Genomic DNA, 20,446 nt, shown 5'->3' with positions numbered 1-20,446 from the left:
TGTTATATTTTCTTTCCTTTGGATGGAGTATTCAACTGAGTGGTCATCACAAAAAATGAACATGTTATCTGCATGAATACAAAAAAGGAAAGCAAAGCTACCCAAAAGCTATATAAGCAGACAATACTGAATGCAAATAAGAAATAAAAGAACTATAACATTAATATTTAAGAATTTCTTTCTTACATTACATTCTTTTGTAAGTCTATCCTGTTTGTTTTAACAGTTTTTAATTTATTAATAAACAGATAGCTAAACAAAAAAGGATAGACTTGAAAAAGAATACCAAATCCAGGAAGTGAACATAAAAAAACCCACAAGGGTAAATTGTATCCTGTCCAAATGAATTAACAATGTACATTGATAGAACCTGGCTGGTAGTAGTGATTGACTAGGAAAAGAATATTGAACTTACAGTAGATAGTTTGTGGAAAAGAACTCAGTGTTCAGCTGCTATAAAAATAATCACTTCTATGGTAGGAAACATTTAGAAAAGAACTGAAAATAAAATTGTCAACATTCATTGTTAACACAATTACCCTAATTATGCTCACAGTGAATATTGACAAGATTATGTAGGACAGAGGATACTACGTGCATTTTGCTCACTGTAAAAATAATTATGCATCTAAAAGGAAGCTCATGATCGATGGACTGGAGGAGATTTCTTTGAAGAAAAAGTTACCATGATTTGGATGTTTCAGTTTTAGAAAACAGCAACACTGCAAGTAATAGTGGTATTTAAAATGCATGGTGTAAAAAAAGTACAAACAAAACTGTGTTTCTTCATCTCTCAGTAAAGTAGAATCCTACATTATATAGTTGAGCCAAATTTATAATCATATAGCAAGTTATTACCAAACAGTTCTTGTATGCTATTTTAAATCTGTTGAATCCCTTGGGTTTTCTATTGCTCGGCCCTATTTAATTGGGGTGTGATTTAGGGCTTGGCATTCTCCCAAGGGTCCAATTTTGACTTTTTTTGCTGTTGAAATCAGTAGCCATCTGGACTCACTCTAACTCGTCACCCACAGGTATTATTACTCTTAGTATCAAAACCCATAATAGGTTATTAACAACCACAGATGCATAACACTTATGTGGCAGGCTGTGCACTAGCTATTAATAGTGTTCAATAGTTTACTGGTTCAAAATGCTGGTGGTATCTACTAAAATCCTACAGGGTGTCAAACTCAAGGCCCACGGGCCAGATCCTGGATCTGTCTGGATGCATGCCTGGAAATATCAAAGGACCAGCCTGCGATGCCTCTAGCGGCTAAAACGGGCAGCATGCGGTGGCCCCCAATGCCTCGTTTTCACCCTCCATGGCCTCCTGCAGCACTCTGCTGGCTGAAAACGGGCCGAACACGCCCAAGAACGGGCCTGGAAAACAGGCCGAAAAACTCACGAAAAACAGGCCGAAAAGGGCCGCACGGCCTGTTTTCAGATGGCAGAGTGCTGCAGTAGGCATCTGTCTGCCCCCTCGCCCCATGGAGGAAAATTACAATGCTGATCTGGCCCTCGAAGAAATCCAGTTTGACACCCCTGCCCTACAGGACTTGGGCCTATAGTGTTAACAGAATTCCTTCTTCCAACCAAAATTTAACCACCCCATATTAATTAATACTAAGAGGTGTTTTTATTATTATTATTACTGAATATCCTTCGTACTTTGGAATGATCTCCACTTGCTTCTTCTTTAATAGCATTTTTCCAAAAGCTAGTCATCACTGAATAATATTATATTTTTGTTCAAACAGCAATTATGGCTTCTGCAAGGTCATTAGAAGTTTGCTTATAACTCAGATTTCTAATATTTACCAAGATTTTTGTAAACCGCCTAGAGTTTCTGGAAGGTTCAATATAATATAAATTATAGATGGCTAGATAAAGAGACACAGGCATGCATATACTGAGTTGGCATTAATATATTAACAATCTTTCATAATTCATGTGATTATAAATGGTTAACATTTTAAAGGCATTATATTACTGCATTTATCCATTAGTAGTTCTTCTCATCCTTTTGAACTATTTATGTTTCATATATTTGTTTAATTATGCTTATATTTAGAAAGTATATGGGAAGCTTGCTTTAAATGTGACAAAATTGTGTTTAACTCAGAATGCTTCTTGTTCTTGAAAATCAATGTTAATTTAGAAAATAATGTTTTAAATCCCACAACATAAATATTTTAGTTCGTACTTTGTTCTAAATTGTCTGAGTGACAAATGATTTATTGGAACTTTTATTTTATCGTCTAAAGCTTTGTCTAATATTGCTAAGGTCAAGTAGTCCTGTTCTCATCCAATTTGATATTGGATTATAATATTTCACCATTTTTGATTATGTATAAATCTTACGTGTCAGGGAGGTCAGATAATCTACATGTTTTTGACTTGGAGAAGAACCAAATCAATAGCTGTCCAATAAGGTATCCTTGGCTAAATTCTGGCATAAATAGTACAGTTTAGACACATCTTGGGACTGTTCACATGTTTGCATTCTGAGGAGCGTGCCATGATATAATCATGTATAAAAAACAGGGCTATGGAGATTCTCAGTCATCCATGTCATAGTTGTCCCAAAGGTGCTTTTTCAAGAGGCAACTGGACTTTCTTGTTTCTCTTTGAATTCAAAGTAAAGCAAGAAAGTCCAGTTGCCTCTTGAAAAAGCACCTTTGGGACTATTAAAAAATGGATGCATATGTGAAACAGATGGGAAGATATTGGAATCTCACCATTTCATTTTCCCACTGATCCATCTAGCAAGTTGAAAGAGATTTGTTTTCCATTTGCTTGGTGGACTTTGCATAATTATGAACTGTATGTATGTATGTATGTATGTATGTATGTATGTAAATATGTATGTATGTATGTATTTATGTGTGTATGTATTTATTTATTTATTTATTTATTTATAAGATTTCTAAGGATGCCTACTTCAAAATGACGACTATGCTGAGGCGAAAAACCAGTCACCAAACATACCCAGTGTTTGCCTGGGCCATAACCCATCTTAATCCAGAACCTAGGAAAAAAACCAAATCTTTAGTATCTTCTTAGAAGTTACAGTGATTGGGCTATATGGGGATATACTATTCCAAATGGCAGATACAACAACAGAGAAGACAAATGTCCCTGTCTTGTGCCCTGAAGATCTTTATAGATGATCATCAGCACCTTGATTTGCACCTGGAAGCTAATCCTGAAACTGATCAGAGCAGCAATGTTACAAAGGCAGACTGAGTTGCATCCATAACTAATTACACTACTACATTGTGGATCAGCTGTAACTTCCACATAAATCTTTAAGGGCAGCCCCATGTAATGCATATTGCAGTAATACAGACGTGAGGTGACTGAAAAAGGCCTTCTCATCCAGGAATTGGCATAGTTGGCACACAAATCTATGCAAGGCCTCCCAGATGCTTGCTGCATGTCAGCACGATGTAAAAAAAAAAATGTTGTGACTCTAGAAAGAGTGCAGAGAAGAGCAACAAAGATTATTAGGGGACTGGAGGCTAAAACATATGAAGAATGGTTGCTGGAACTGTGTATGTTTAGTTTAATGAAAAGGAGACATGATAGCAGTGTTCCAATATCTCAGGGGTTTCCACAAAGAAAAGGGAGTCAAGCTATTCTCCAAAGCACCCGAGGACAGGTCAAGAAGCAATGGATGGAAACTAATCAAGGATAGAAGCAACCTAGAACTAGGAAGACATTTTCTGACAGATCAATTAATCAGTGAAATAACTTGCTTCCAGAAGTTGTGAATGGTCCAACACTGGAAGTTTTTAAGAAGAGATTGGACAACAATTTATCTGAAATGGTATATAGGGTTTTCTGCCTGAGCGGGGGGTTGGACTGGAAGACCTCCAAGATCCCTTCCAGCTCTGTTGTCCTGTTTTGTTCTGTTTTTCATGTTCTTTAAGCAGGAGCTGGAAGTCCTCCAAACCATGTGCCAAATTTGCCCGGGAGAGTGCTTCTTATTCATTCCTATAGTTGGAAGACACATACTCATAGCCACTCAGTCTCACTAGGGTTGAGCCTCAATTTGTTCTCCATGGAGACTCCAACAACCTCCAGATTCTGCAAGAGGACCTTAATATTACTATCTGGATCTGAGCCTTGCCATAAGAGTATCATCTGCTGTACTGATCACATCTGACCTGTGCTACCAAATAACCTCACCTAGCGGTTACAAGTAGACATTGAATAACACTAGCCGTTACTTTTCTAGGGAAGTAATTCAGTGAAAGGAGCATCGTTTTTACTATCCTGGCTATAACTGAACTGTGGATTAGGTGGATTTGAGCCATTGGTAGTCAAAAGTTTTGTTTTTATAAATTAAATTTGTAATTGGTTTTTCTGAAGGTTGTGGTATATTTTCATGGGTGAAAATTATATTTTGGCTCAATAGAACATTTTCATCGCTTACATATTTATGGATCCATGGCAGGGGTGAAATCCAGCAGGTTCTGACAGGTTCTGGAGAACCGGTAGCGGAAAGTTTGAGTAGTCAGGAGAAACAGCAAATGCCACCTCTGTCTGGCCCCAGAGTGGGGTGGGAATGGAGATTTTGCAGTATCCTGCCCCTGGAGTAGGGTGGGAATGGAGATTTTGCAATATCCTTCCCCTGCCATACCCACCAAGCCACGCCCACCAAGCCATACCACGCCCACCAAGCCACACCCACAGAACCGGTAGTAAAAAAATTTGGATTTCACCACTGATCCATGGCCTTATGAGCTGAAAGTACCTTTTCTGCCTCCTGTCTAGGAGGAAAAGATAAAAAATGGCAGTGATTGCTATGTGTCTTAGAAGATTTTGACATCTGCTCTGGTAAATGCCATAAAAGATCTGTATTATTTTTATTTTTTGTTTAATTTGACCAATTGAACATGTCAAATAACATTGCATTCACAAAAATTACTTTTATGACTTAACTTTTTTTTACTTTTGGGGTTTATTATGAGGTCTTATTAATTGCACCTAGTATGTGTCCACTAGATGTCACCAGTTGGCTTATTGTAACTAGGCAATAAGAAGTATTACTGTATGACTCTTAATAACTTTTAAAGTTCAGTAATAGTTTTTTGAACTTTTGCAAAAAGTACTTTTATTATGTCACTAATACTTGGGTTGAGCATTTTGCAATGAATTCACTCCATTATGTCTGAATGAGCATTGATAATAGCTTCATAAAAGTTTTAGATCTGTTTGGGGAGTTGAAATTTTATAGAGTGTCAATTATTTTTTAATGTTGCATTCATTTTATAGCAAAATGTTCTGAATTTGTTATCATTTGCATCTGTAATCAACTTTCAGTAATATTAATTGCAGCAGTCTTCAAATTAATATGTAACATACCATCCTAGGAGGAATTTTGTGGCCCAAATCTTTCATAAGAGGTTTATTTATTAAGTGTTAAACACATAGGCCACAGGCTATGTGCATCCTAAAATATATGCAGATTCTCCTCTAAGGATTTTGTCTTTCTCTGCCCTTGTGTGTTCTGTAGCTTCTTTACATCTGTTCATAAATTACACAAAATTGTAGGTACAAACTTTTCCTATCAGCCTTAAACAAAACTGACTGTTTTTATATTATGGTAATTATTTCTTGAGCTTAGAGTCCTACCATAATTAGAGGATTATGGCTAATTATATTGTACTGGGATATGCGTAGGAGAAATGCATAGCAAAAACAAAGTTGTAGATATTCAACCAATAACTGATGTGCTGTGTTAAATGTTTTGAAAATATACTAAATTAACTGATCAGTATTTATTGTTTGAAATATATTTTGGGGAAATGCATTAAAAAGAAGGACAGAAGTTGAGTTACTGTCTGTAAAAGAAAATAAAGTGTATTATGTGATAGAAATTCTGGAATTAAAAGTACACTTTACTAGTGTCAAAATATTGTACTAAAATTGTTGATTGTGAAAAAACTGCTATGGGACCCAGCTATTTAATTCTTCTTTTCTCCTCTCACTCACCCCACACTTTTCTAATTTCAACGACTCCATCAAGTGATCTGAATTTAGAGTAGTCAAACTCTGTCTTCTAAAAATGTGGCAGAATTCCTGGATAACTGATGAGTTTTCCTTCTCTTTATATAAATAAATAGTAGGCAGTTTAGGGGGTTTGTATCTCAGCTCCCAATGCTAGTTACAAATAAGGGGATAAATATTCAGTTGATTGTGGATGCTTACATTAATTATCATCCTTTCACTTAATCTTCAGCAGGACTTCAGCCAGAAGGCAGCATGCTTGGGTTTTAGCTATTGTTCCCCTTTCAAATGTTGAAAAGAATCCTGAGAAAGAAAAGGCATAATAGTTTTGTAAATTGATCTAGCTCTGTATTTTGTTCCTAGACAGCGACTGTTCCAGGCAGTTTTGGATTCTCCATCAATTTCTTCTCCAACTCTGTTACCTAAGAAAGCTCCTCTCCAAGGTCACATTTTGAACTCTCCAGATGGATTGTTTTTAAAACGGAAAAAGCAATGTGCAGATACCTTTCCAGTCAATGAAAATAGACATTTAATATCAGCGGACAAAGACAAAATTATTAAAATAAAGCAAGAAGAAAACCCCTGTAGCTCAGAAGAAAGTTATGAGGCAGGTGGTAAAGAAGTAGCAAATACAGCTCCCACTGGAAGCATCAGAAACTCTGAAATGCCTTCCACATCTGCAACAAAATTTGTCACAAAAGGTAAGGCAACTTGCTGTATACATCAAAATTGCATGTTCATTTTTCTATACTCTTGCTAGTTAATGTCACATAGTTGATTCCGATTATTTTCATCTTTATATTAACATATCAGTTTATTTTATTCATACTGTTGCTTCTACACTAATGTTAACTGTGGGTATTTTTGTGTTAGCTTAGATGTTCACTGCTGCATACAATAAGCTTCTCTTTAGGGGGTGGATGAAATGAATGAAATACTTGAGTCGTGTTTCTCAACTTTGGGAACTTTAAGATGTGTAAAAACTCCCAGAATTCCCAAGCCACTCTAGAATGCCGGATGGGGAATTCTGGGAATCAAAGTCTACACATCTTAAAGTTCACAAGGTTAAGAAACTAGAAGACTATTAGTACTTACATTTCTCTAGATTTCTTACCTCCGTATATAAAGTAAGTGGAGTGGTTCATTTGTGGAGCCTTGCATCATCTGTGTGTGCATAGGATGACCTTTTGGGATGTTTCAGATATAACCTTAGCTTCTCTGGGTTTCTTCTCTTTGTTTTTTAGAAGCATGGTAAGAAGGAAGAAACCTTTTACCTTAATCAATTTTCCCCCCTCTCATGATCTTTTCCCATTTTTAAATGTTAATGGAGGACCCCCAAAGAACTTTTGCTCGTATGGGTTATATTTATTAATATTTACCAACATTAAAAATTAAAATTGATTTATTCACTGCCATTAGCTCTTCTGATGATTGTTTAATGGGATTTTAATATTGTATTATTTTTTAACATAGCGCTGGCAAATAATTTTGAATTTTGGAAGGATCCCCAGGGGTTTTAGGACCACGCTTCAAGAAACACTGCTTTAGATGAATTGGAAGTTTTATCTATTATACAGATTTTAGTGCTATGGTTTAGCTATATATAAGAAAAAGAAAGTTTTCATTATCTTGATTTGACAGCATGGGTGTCTCAGAGAGGGGGCAAATAATGGCCTACTTGAGTCAGATGTTGTGATATGATTGATACAAATTACATAATTTTTCGATGGCTGAATGCATATGTTGTTATTTGATATCAGGATGACTTGTTATACATGCTGCTGTTTGACATGGGTACATTTCAATTTGTAGTTGTTCATACTGCAAGATGTAATTATTGTAAGGCAGAAAGAAGAGCTTTCTTCTGACTGCATGAACACAGAGAGGTTGCATAAATTACCACCTGAATGTACACACAAAGCTATTAATTTAGCTGGATTTTTAAAAGAGTTGTATAAATCCATCCATCTGCACCTAGTAGCCATGATGACTAAATCACTTTATAATTCTGATTTCAATATTCTAGGAATTAGGAGTGATCATCATCTTTAGGACCCAATTGTGAGCTTTTATTTATTTTCTTTTGAATGTTAACAAAAGAAATAATACTATCATTGGAAAAAAGCAATACAGTACTGAAGTTTTGTATTAAAAATCTCAGTGAAAATTGATAAACATCTAGTTGAATGAAATTGTTATTCAGCTGGCTTCCTTTTTCCAAAGCAATAGGAAATTATGAGACCATGTTTTAAATTATTTATAATGGAATTTTTACATTTGTCATACTTTACTTTTGTTCATCTTAAAAAATTGAAATTTTAATTTAATGATTACTTATTTATGGAAAGGTAACACTGTGAATTTTTCCTACCTCTGCACTGCAAGTCGAATCAAAGATATAAAATGCAATGATAGCTTTAATATACTTGCTTTATTCTTACATCAGCATCTTTGCTAACTTGATTTGGAATACCATGTTTGCTCTAGCAATATTATTGCTTAGATGGAGTTGACATTGAAATTTTGCTGACTTATGAGTGTAAGTATGTGGAAACAGGGAATAAAGCTATACATGAAAGAAAAAAAAATTCCTTCATTTCACTTTCTTCTGCTTCATAATAAAAAAATGAATGGGGTAGTAATCGTTCCCAGCTACAAGATAAGCAATTTCAGTCTTAGTTTTTTTTTTTTTTTTACTGAGAATCAAGAAAACGATTTCACTTTGTTTAGGCTGGCAGAAATCTATTTGCATTGTTCTTTTTAGTAATACATAACAATATACAGGGAAACTGTTCATACTAGCTTCATTATAAAAATTGGGTCATGTCTTTTTTTTTTGAAGATGTTGGCTTCATTAGCATTTGATGACGAACTTTGAAATTATATAAATACAAACCCAGTGTCTTCTGGATATGTTCGACTGTAACTTCTAACACCACTTCTGGAGGACACTGGCTTGATAAGAATCCATCTAGATGTCTGCACACTGTATAGCCGCAAATATCCCCCCTTCCCCCAATGAAAGTTTTTGTAATTTAATTTATAATCTGATATGGCTAGTTTATATATTTCAGTGGAGTGTCCTGTCTGTGGGGTTCCTGTTCAAGAACTACATATAAATAACCACCTTGATAGTTGCCTGACAAGAGATGAGAAGAAAGACAGTCTTCGAAGGTAAGGTTCTTGAGTGTATAAATTCTAATAAATGCTATCCATGTGTCAGCGTTCCAGAACAACCCAACTCCAATCAAAAACTCCGAGACAGGCATCATCTCAAATCTTCCATTTATTAGAGTAGGTATACTCTAGGTATACCCGAATCTGAGAGTTCTGGGTTTTCCCTCAGTAAATCAAAATCCCAAATCCAGCTCCTGCACCCATCAGTCCATCACGTGGCCCAATCACCATCTGTCCCAACTTGAGCCATCACTGCAACCACTCCTCCTCCAGATGCAGAAACACCATGACCTTGACCGAAGGGAAGAATGCTATTATGTCTAACTACAATCACTCTACTAAATCCCTCCCTCCTACTTTCCCAAGCGCAAGAAGGTGGCAGCGTGGAAGCTTCCAGTGTTAATATGGTTTCCAAAGCTGACACCATGCTTGCTTTAGCAAGAAAACAGTACCAAATTGGGTCAGTTTTTCTTGTTTTATCTAATGGCCTTTGAATAATATTTTAGGTATAAAAACAATATTAGAGAGAAGTTCCCTGCAGATGGGCTCCAGCGTGAGTCTGAAAGCACGGAAGACAAAATCTCTGGTCTTGATGACCAACTCAGATTGGATCCTAAAAAAATATTAGTACGTTGGCTATCATCAATAAAGTAACAATTTATTCAGATTTGTTTGAATTTATTGGACAAATGCAAGTCCTTCCCTCTGGAGCAATTCAGTTATCTGGAGAATAGCTGAAACAATGTCAGGGCCTCTTTAGTAATATTTTCCAGCAGATGATTTTTCTTTGCTACACTTCCATCAAGGAGGCAGTTAAAACCGTTCAGTTTCTTTTAGTCCTTTGCTGTTTTTGTTTCATCTAGAGGTTTGATGTTACTGTTTCTAATATCCTCCAAATATGATAATGGAGTAATTACTCATCCTGTTAATAGCAGAATGATACAGTTGAATCTTTCGAAGAACGTGTTTGGCATATATTTATCTCTCTCACAATCTTAGTAATCAATACAAATATAAATGAAACATGGCACAAGGAGCCTGGATAGCTCTGCAGACAAGGTACTGTAATTTAACACCAGCTGTCTGCAATTAAAGTAAGTTCGAATCTTGCCAGGCTCAAGGTTGACTCAGCCTTCCATCCTTTCTAAGGTAGGTAAATTGAGGACCCACTTTGTGGGGGCAATAAACTGACTTTGTATAAAATATACAAAAGTATGAAGGCTATTGCTTAACGCACTGTAAGCCGCCCTGAGTCTCCGGAGAAGGGCGGCATATAAATCAAATTAAAAAAAAAAAAAAAGGGGGGGGGGCTAGCAGGTTGCACAATATTGCTGCAAAGCCTCCCCAAATACATCCAAAAAAGATACAGTTAGTTGAAAGGGGAGAACAGATTGTTTCAAATTTTCATATTTGTTGGGGCTGTACATCAGAACATGAACTCAGGAAAAGGGCTGCTGGTTCCAGTCTGGTAATTCTTTGCACTTGATTTCAAACAGCTCCTAAATCAGTCTCAGTTTAATGTTCCTGAGCTTATAAATAAGGGCAGTAATTTAGTAAGTTACTGCATAGAGCAGTCTTTCTTAACTGATGTTCTACAGAACCCTCGTGTTCCACAAGAGGTCATTAAAGGTTCCACAAGAAATAAACTTTTTAAAAAAACTTTCCATGCTCTGCAATGCTAGAACGTGAAGTGGTAAGAATTTTCATGTGCTGTGAGTGATATGCTCACCAGCTACGTTGCTATTGTTGTAAATATTGTAAAATATGGATTTTATAGGTTAGAAGTGAATTGTATTTTGAAGTTCATTCTTGTGACTGTTATGTTCCCTAAGACCTGTGAATTATTCCATGAGATAAATGTTGAGGAAAGCTGGTCTAGAGCAGGAGTGTCAAACTCAAGGCCCACGGGGTGCTTAGATCTGGCCCACGGAGCTGCCCTGGAAACAGTGAAGGACCAGCCCGCTTCTCTGGCAGAGCGCTCGGGCCACCACAACATGAGTGACATCGAGCTGACCATGCCCGCCCCTCGGCAGTGTCCCCCCCTTGGTCAAACACAACCCTCATGCAGCCCTTAATGAAATCAAGTTTGACACCCTGGTCTAGAGCAACAAATATATATGGGACATAACTGTCGATCATCCAAACAACTGCCTAAATAGTAGTAGATACATGTAGACTTAATCAGCAAGCTCAATAAACAAGGGATTTTTTTATTTAAAAAAAGAAATGTTTTCTCATCAGTGTTTCAATTCTTTTTATTTTTGATCAAAATCCAATCAAATACAGATGATTTTCCCCAGTTGTGATGTGTCTACATTCCTTACACTTTAAATCTTTCTCTTAATGTTTACTTAAGAGCTAAGATTGTCCTTTGTACTTTGATTGTCCTTTATGTTTGCCCATAATACAGGAAGGGGTATTTTTAATGAATTTTCTAGATTTTTTAAAATAAGAGTAGTGATCTTAGATTGCTATGGCCAATTCTTGTTGTTGTGCCTTTTGTTGTAAACTACAGAGGGATTATTTTTTCCCCTTTTAGTGGATCTCTTCTAAGGATCCCCCAATAAACAGAAAAAAAGAAAGAAAAAGAAAGACAATGAATTAATAGGACATCACCAATTAAACTGAACATCTTGACATAGTATAGAGTCACATAGAGTCTTATGTGAAAAATAAGACTATGGCTAAGAGCTAAATATGGAAATGGAATAGGTTTGAGCCTGATTAAGCCTTGAAGAGGATACTGCCAAGGAATGCCAAAGGTGTAGTAAAGGGTAGTAAGTCAACCTTTCAGAAGAAGCAGTAGCAAGCCACTTCTACCCTCTTACCCAGGAATGCTATCTTGATCTGTTCATGACACTACCAAGACTGTGAGGAGACATTTGTAGACTAGGAATGCATACAACAGAACTAAAGCTATTGTTCCCACCAATAAGCAGAAACAAAACCCCAAACATTTGGTGTTTTGGAAGAAACAGAGCTCCCACCTCTTTTGGATGTTTTTGTCATGGGAAATATGGGATTCAAAAGAAGTTCTTGAGCTGCAAAAATATGAGTTGTCAGTAGAGCCCTGGAAAGACACAATATCCAATCTTAACTGCTAAAATAGAATGGATTACCTAAAATGTTTTGCCTAAAACAGCTGCATTTCAGCTTGCATCTGGAATAAAAAACACACATAATTCATAAAATACCAACTGCTGTATTTCCAGATTTGGACATAAACAATGTACATCCCTAAATCAGACATATGTAAACATTTTCCCATTATGTTTCATCTCCGATATGAGAAGTCTAGACAGCAATTAAGAAAATTACTTGGAGGCTGAAACTGTTTTGTTAACAATATTATACTATATTGAAAAAAGTATGGTGGCTGTACAATTTTAATTGAATAGGAAATTTTAAAAAATTATGTCAGAAAAACATGGGAAGAAAAGATAGGCTGCAGTTTGTTTTGGCTTTACTTATTTATTATGATCTTTATAAAGATATTAGAATTTATTATACTTGAATTATTAATTCATACTATTGTAAAGTTATTTTGGGCTGTAAAGGGTAAAATAGTCCAGTTCTGGATTACACCAGTATTTTCTTTTCTTTATTTTTGTATCAATTTCTCTTCCTCTTTTTTAAAAAATGAAAATGTGAGTAGGATTATGTGAAGAGACTGACTAAAATTAAATTCTACCGATTAGAATGGAGTATCAGCATTGAATTCTTGCCATAAAGAGCTTTACTATAATTTAAATAGGCCCACAAAATCATGAATGGAGTTAGTTGTGAATGATTTTTTTTTCTGTCTTACGGGGTAAAAATCAGAGGACTCCCACTGAAATTTTAAATAGACAGCATAAACTGTGAACAGTGTGGGAGATTTCTTTTTTAATTGAACTCTGAAAATTGTCTCCGTGGAGCCTATTTTTGTTGCTAGGAAACACTATCTGCGGTGTCCACTAAAAATTGCATTGTGTGCCTGTGGCAGAAGAGTGATTCATGACTGTTGGAAATAATAAATGTGAGTTAAAAAGGGATTAGATAAGTTTTTGTAGTACGTGGTACCCCAGTGCCCAATTGCTAGGTAAGTTTGGGAATGCAATCACATATTGTTAGTAACCTGCTCCTTTACATATCATGCTAAGGCATAATTGAATGCAATGTTTGCGAGTATTAACAAATTGCAGTGGTCTTACGTTAGTACATTTACTTGTCTTACTGCCAAGTAATTAGGATTTGCTTTTACTTATCTTCAACTTTCTGAGAAGTTCAGCTCCGAAACAATAATTAATACTACACAAGGTTAATAAACATTCAGTTTAAATTATGTGATTTAAGATACAGTTAACAAGAGACAGAGTTAGTTGATTAGATTGAGATGATAAGCTAAAAATTTATCTGCATGGAAGGAAATTGACAAAGGAAGAATGTATAAGCCTGATAGTTTTTGCAGCTCATGATTTAGTCAGTTTTTTTCCCCTCAAGGAATTTATTGCTGACTGCTAAATTTAGAGATAGATATTAGAAGATAATCTTTTATCAATAACTTTGCTATTTTACCCTAATGCAGAATTCATTTCCAATTGAGGAGCAAAATATAAGCTAGATTGAATGCACATCTAGTACACTTAATTTTTGTAGTTCAATGTTAAGTAATTTGAACATTTTATTTATTTATATGGTGTCCATTTGACACACAATCTAACAATAATTCAAAATAATTTTAAAGCAACATCTGGTACTCCAAGAGATTCAGAAAACATGTAACCACAATATCAAAATGTCTGAAGGTTGAGTCATGGCAACTGAACTTATTTTTCTTGTTAGTTTCAGATGTTTCCCTGCTCATCCAAGGAGCTTCATTAGTCAGAACAAGTTAGTTAGCCAGAGAATCATTGGAATGTACCAACACCGCCTGCACCAACCTCTGGTTTCCTCCCGAAAGTGTGTTGCAATATATCAATGAAGTTTCTCTACCTAACTTACTTTGACTGATGAAGCTCCTTGGATGAGCAGTGAAATGTCTCAAACTAACAAGAAAAATAAATCCAGTTGCCATGACTCGGCCTTCAAACAACTTTATCTGGATGATTGAGAATCTTCATCGATAAATATCAAAATGTGTTTGCCTAAAAGCCTGATCCAGTACCCAGGGGAAGAACTAAGTGTTCAGTGCTGTATAAAAGGCTAGCAGGGTCATCCATATCTTAGGAGGTATTCCATTTCATAAGGCAGAATTACAACAAAAAGGGCAAGCTTTGGGGGTCCCATTTAAATGATATTAATAGAGGGGATCTGGAGCTTGCCTGCCCTGTCAGTCCTTGTGTGACAGTAGTAAGAATTGGGGACATGGTTATCTCTGTGTGATGACTCCCTTAGATGATTGCAAAGGTACCTCTTTAGATGTCAGCTCAAGGGAGGATGAGCCAATTCCTGGCAGATGGCTCAGAACAACCATCTGTGAGGGATTTGGCTGAGGCTCCAGGTTGGGAAAACATGCAGATGCAGCTGGTTAGTGAGGAGAAGGAGGAACTGCCTTCTGTACCTGATCCAAGAACATGTAGGACAGAGAAAAGGCAGGAGCAGAGAAGGTCAGCCAGACTACTCGAGAAAAGAAAGCCTTACCTGTCTTGATGGGCTGCACCAGAAGCTGGCTATTATTCACAGCAGACAGATGGAGGTGTTGCTGGGAACAATGTGTTTGTTTCCTAGGTGTGTGCTTTCTGGTCGTTGTGATTCCTGCCTCACTTTGGATTGACACTGTGTTTTGATTTGAAGTGTACCTTAGAAACTCTGGGCAGGACAAACGCCCCTTTTCTTGCCTCAGGTAGGACAAACGCCCCTTTTCTTGCCTCATGAGCTCTCTTGTGCTGTGGATTTAAGTTTGCCTGATTTATTTTGTTGCCCGGATTTATTTTGTTTGAGAAACTTTCAAATGCCTTGCGGAATCTTTGGCCATTGCTCTGTGGACTAACGTTGGTCTACTCTTGGCTGGACTTAATTGGGACAGTTCTGGTTTTTATTTTATTTTTTTGGTGAAGGGAATTGCTGGGGAATATTAATAAACTCACTAAGCCATAGTTGTGTGTGTGTGTGAGTGTGTGTGAGCAGGGCAGCACACACTGGCGGATTATATATATCTCTTCCTTACTATTCCATTTTTAGGATTATTTGGAATATAATACCAGGGAGTCCAGAGTTATATTCAGTAGAACTCTTCTCTGAATGGAAAAACTACTGATTCAGTACAACTACAAGTGGAAAGGCTATGATCTATGCTTCACAGTCTTCAGTGTAATATTTAGTACTGTTTTGAAGGATCTCCCAAACCTTTAGAGCAATAATAACATTAGGCCACTGGATGAAAGGAGCATTAGTAAAACATCATTTACTTTCCTTAATTGCCAGTGCTATCTTAGAGGGAAAAAACCCCAGTATCTACATTTATGGTTGACTGGAAACGCTTTATAGATTGTTTGCATAAAACAAAACAAAAAGAGCCGAGGTGGCACAGTGGTTAGGGTGCAGTACTGCAGCTACTTCAGCTGACTGCTAGTTCAGCAGATCAGCGGATCAAATCTCACTGGCTCAAGGTTGACTCAGCCTTCCATCCTTCCGAGGTGGGTAAAATGAGGACCCAGATTGTTAGGGGGCAATATGCTATTTAGTATACTGTCTTTGGTGTAAGCCGCCCAGAGTCCTCGGAGAGTGGGCGGCATAGAAATATGACTAATAAAATAAATAAATAAATAAAATGCATTTAAGATTTCTGGTTTTGATGATTAGAAAAACTGGATAATAGAAAAGAGTGAGCTTTTTCATAATCATAGTAAGATAACTTTGCAATTATACTTACATTTACTGCAAAGAATTTGGAAGCTTCTTTTTGTTTTTTCTGCACTTTACTTTTTTAAACTCTTTAATAGTTTGTGTTAGTTTTTGTGCTCGTTGTAAAACTTTTAACAAAAAAATGAATTGCCAATGCCATTCAGTTGATTAAAACTCCTTTCCACGAATAGGCAGAAATAAATTCTACTCATCTTTCCACAGCATAGTTTTTTTTTTTTAATTTGATTTATATGCCGCCCTTCTCCGGAGACTCAGGGCGGCTTACAGTGCGTTAAGCAATAGCCTTCATACTTTTGTATATTTATACAAAGTCAACTTATTGCCCCCACAAACTGGGTCCTCATTTAACCTACCTTAGAAAGGATGGAAGGCTGAGTCAACCTTGAGCCTTGGCGAGATTCGAACCAGCAGTAAATTGCAGGCAGCTGTGTTAATAACAGGGTGCTTTAAACCACTGTAGTACCAAGGCTCTTAGTAGTAGTCCTTTAAGCTTCTTTCTTAAAGTCAGGCTGGAAATAATATTAGGAAAACCCTTTCTTTATCTTTGAGTTGAAGCTTGTGCTCTATTCTTACTAGAATAAAGTGAAGATAGGACTCTTATGTGACATAAATTTGTTTTGCTTACTTGAAAGTCCTGTAATTCCTTCTCCTTTTTTCCTTCTCTAGTTAAGACCTTTGATTTTGTTTAAAAAAAGATATAAGTATTAATGAAACCTGAAGCTTTTCTTTTAGATATGATGGACAAGTCAATTGAAAAACAATTTGGGGTGCTATTCCTTCACATGGTGATGGCTGTGAGGATTGTACTTGCCACATTGGAAAGAAAAAGAAATGGTGGCTGTTGAAAAATGGATTTTGAAATTGACTGAATTAGGGGAGATTAGGGGAAAATTAACTGCTTTGATTAGAAATAAAGGACTAGACAACTTTAAAAGAGCCTGGAAACCATTTGTGGACTTTCTACACGCTAAATATAATAGCAGATGGTTAACAGAGGGATTTGAAGATTAGTGTAATGTTTAGCACAACCTGTTGAATGATTTTTCTTCTTTTTTCATATACAGGTGAAACTCAAAAAATTAGAATATTGTGCAAAAATTCATTTATTTCAGTAAGGCAACTTAAAAGGTGAAACTAATATATGAGATAGACTCATTACAAGCAAAGCAAGATAGTTCAAGCCTTGATTTGTCATAATTTTGATGATTATGGCTTACAGCTCATGAAAACCCCAAATTCACAATCTCAGAAAATTAGAATATTACATGAAATCAATAAAACAAGGATTGTACATAGAACAATATCGGACCTCTGAAAAGTATAAGCATGCATATGTACTCAGTACTTGGTTTGGGCTCCTTTTGCATCAATTGCTGCCTCAATGCGGCGTGGCATGGATGCTATCAGCCTGTGGCACTGCTGAGGTGTTATGAAAGACCAAGATGCTTCAGTAGCGGCCTTCAGCTCTTCTGCATTGTTCGGTATCATGTCTCTCATCTTTCTCTTGGCAATGCCCCATAGATTCTCTATGGGGTTCAGGTCAGGCGAGTTTGCTGGCCAATCAAGCACAGTAATCCCCTGGTCATTGAACCAGGTTTTGGTACTTTTGGCAGTGTGGGCAGGTGCCAAGTCCTGCTGGGAAATGAAGTCAGCATCCCCATAAAGCTCATCTGCGGAAGGAAGCATGAAGTGCTCCAAAATCTCCTGGTAGACGGCTGCATTGACCCTGGACTTAATGAAGCACAGTGGACCAACACCAGCAGATGACATGGCTCCCCAAATCAACACAGAGTGTGGAAACTTCACACTGGACTTCAAGCATCTTGCAGTGTATGCCTCTCCATTCTTCCTCCAGACTCTGGGTCCTTGGTTTCCAAATGAGATGCAAAAGTTGCTCTCATCAGAAAAGAGGACTTTGGACCACTGAGCAACAGACCAGTTCTTTTTGTCTTTAGCCCAGGTAAGATGCTTCTGACGTTTGTTGTTCAGGAGCGGCTTGACAAGTGGAATACGATATTTGAAGCCCATGTCCAGGATCCGTCTGTGTGTGGTGGCTCTTGATGCACTGACTCCAGCCTCAGTCCACTCCTTGTGAAAGTCCCCAACACTTTTGAATGGCCTTTTCCTGACAATCCTCTCCAGGCTGCGGTCATCCCTGCTGCTTGTGCATCTTTTTCTTCCACGCTTTTCCCTTCCACATAACTTTCTATTAATGTGCTTTGACACAGCACTTTGGGAACATCCAACTTCTTTTGGAATTATCTTTTGAGGCTTTCCCTCCTTATGGAGGGTGTCAATGATGGTTTTCTGCACAACTGTCAGGTCAGCAGTCTTTCCCCTGATTGTGATTCCTACTGAACCAGACTGAGAGATGATTTAAAGGCTCAGGAACCCTTTGCAGGTGTTATGGCTTAATTAGCTGATTAGAGTGGGACACTTTGAGCCTATAATATTGAACCTTTTCACAATATTCTAATTTTCTGAGATTGTGAATTTGGGGTTTTCATGAGCCGTAAGCCATAATCATCAAAATTATGACAAATCAAGGCTTGAACTATCTCGCGTTGCATGTAATGAGTCTATCTCATATATTAGTTTCACCTTTTAAGTTGCATTACTGAAATAAATGAACTTTTGCACGATATTCTAATTTTTCGAGTTTCACCTGTGTGTGTGTGTGTGTGTGTGTGTGTGTGTGTGTGTGTGTACACGTACGGTATGTATAAGGGGGAGGAGAATTTATTGCTTTTTCTTTTAGCATTTAGCAAGGGTGAATGTTAAATGTTAACTCTAATTGACCTTTTTCCTCCTTTTTTGTACATTATTTTTTTCTTTTTTGTTGTTGTTAGGGTGAATGTATGTTTTTGCTTTGTTTCATTTTGTTTGTTTGTTTTACTGTTCTGTATTTTATTATCTATGATAAAACAATAAGTAATCCGAAATGTATAATATCACTGACTTACTGTTAGCTTGCCCTTTGTCATAGAAAGATAATGACAAATGTTTGTAAGTAATTTTATTTCCGTAGAGATTTCTCCCTATCACTTTGAATAATTGCTGGCATCTTTTGTTTGACAGGTTTTTGAGCATTTGTTGATTTTCATGATTATCTGTGGGTGTAATGATTTTTATATGTGTAGAATGTGCTTTCCCTCTGGTATCAAATGGATTATTTTTATTTAGGCTTAGGTACTGTTTGAAACAGTACCTAAGGAGATTGTTTTCGCTAAGATTTAGCCATGGTGAGTTATAATGTAACATTGGTACCATATGCTAATTTATTTCAATAGCAACATATTGAGTTAGTTGTAGCATGCGTTTTTTTTCCCCCCTTCCAAATCCTCTCTAATTCTCAGAGACTGCCAGGACAAGTCCCTGTGATTTTCTTGGCAAAGTTTTTCAGAAATGGTTTGCCATTGTTTCCTTCTTAGGGCTAAGAGAAAGTGATTGGCCCAAGAATACCCAGCTGGCTTTGTTCCTAAGCCGGCACTAGAACCCATGGTCTTCCATTTTGTATTCTGATGCCTTAATCACTATACCAAACTGGCTCTCATTAGATGTGCATAATTTTCAACAAACTCAGAAGGGGAATTATAGCATTGTTTGAGTACTTAAAAGGAGATCACTAAAGGAAGGTCAATGATAATGTCATCACACAATGCAGGATACAGAATAATGCTTTTAAGTTACAGAAAGGCAGATTCTGATTCTAGAATCTGTATTGAAGTAGAAGCTGCTCAGCAATGTAATGGATGATTTAATCTGGATTTCTACACTCAGTAGGGAGTTGATTCTAAGGCAAAGCCAAAGAAAACATAGTTTTAAAGTGTAGCAGTATACGAAAGGCACAGGTCTATTTGGTGCAATATTTGAATTTGATCATAGCATGGCTGTTGTCTGTAATGAGCTGTGAGAATAACTTTGGGAGACAGAAGGAAGAGCTACAGCCTAGGCAATAGTCTGAGAAATGAAAATTGAATCCAAAGGAGGGATAGAGGAAAAGAAAGCATCTCAGAATGTACCACCCTTAATTGTTTGGAAAGTAAAGACGAGGGAAGAAGTGCTTTTCAACTTGCAAGGTTTTGTTACTGTAACCTTACAATAAAAGTAGTATTATCATGTTTCTTCAAAAATAAGACCCTGTTTTATATTTTTTTGAAATAAGCACTTGGCCTTATTTTTGGGGAGGTCTTATTATTTTGGGGCGCATGGAGCAAGCCTCTTGCTGTCTTACCTGATTTCCAGCTCTGTCTCCCTAACCCTAACCAGAGGAAATGGCGGGGACCGGCTGCACATCCATTTAAATATTTTCAGGGAGGGCTTATTTTCGAGGAAACACAGTAATACTCATGGATTTTGGTTTTCTGTCTCAAAGGGCAAGATCAATCTTGCAAGTTTGAAAGTA

At 36.8% G+C, this 20,446-nt stretch overlaps 1 protein-coding gene across 1 annotated transcript in view; it reads left to right on the top strand.

The window, feature by feature from the left end:
- The window catches only part of RAD18 (RAD18 E3 ubiquitin protein ligase), a 129,778-nt gene that overhangs the window by 26,500 nt on the left and 82,832 nt on the right, over positions 1–20,446 (top strand). The window contains exons 5-6 of the mRNA XM_070933585.1: positions 6,382–6,719; positions 9,093–9,192. Of these exons, the coding sequence (XP_070789686.1) occupies positions 6,382–6,719; positions 9,093–9,192 (438 nt within the window). The remainder of the gene's footprint in view (positions 1–6,381; positions 6,720–9,092; positions 9,193–20,446) is intronic.

This window comes from Pituophis catenifer, unplaced genomic scaffold (assembly GCF_029215685.1).
Source record: "Pituophis catenifer annectens isolate HBS135680 unplaced genomic scaffold, rPitCat1.0.hap2 SCAF_2, whole genome shotgun sequence".
Classification (NCBI taxonomy): Eukaryota; Metazoa; Chordata; class Lepidosauria; order Squamata; family Colubridae; genus Pituophis; species Pituophis catenifer.
Note: the sequence above shows the minus strand (reverse complement) of the source record. Positions and strands in the feature narration are given on the sequence as shown.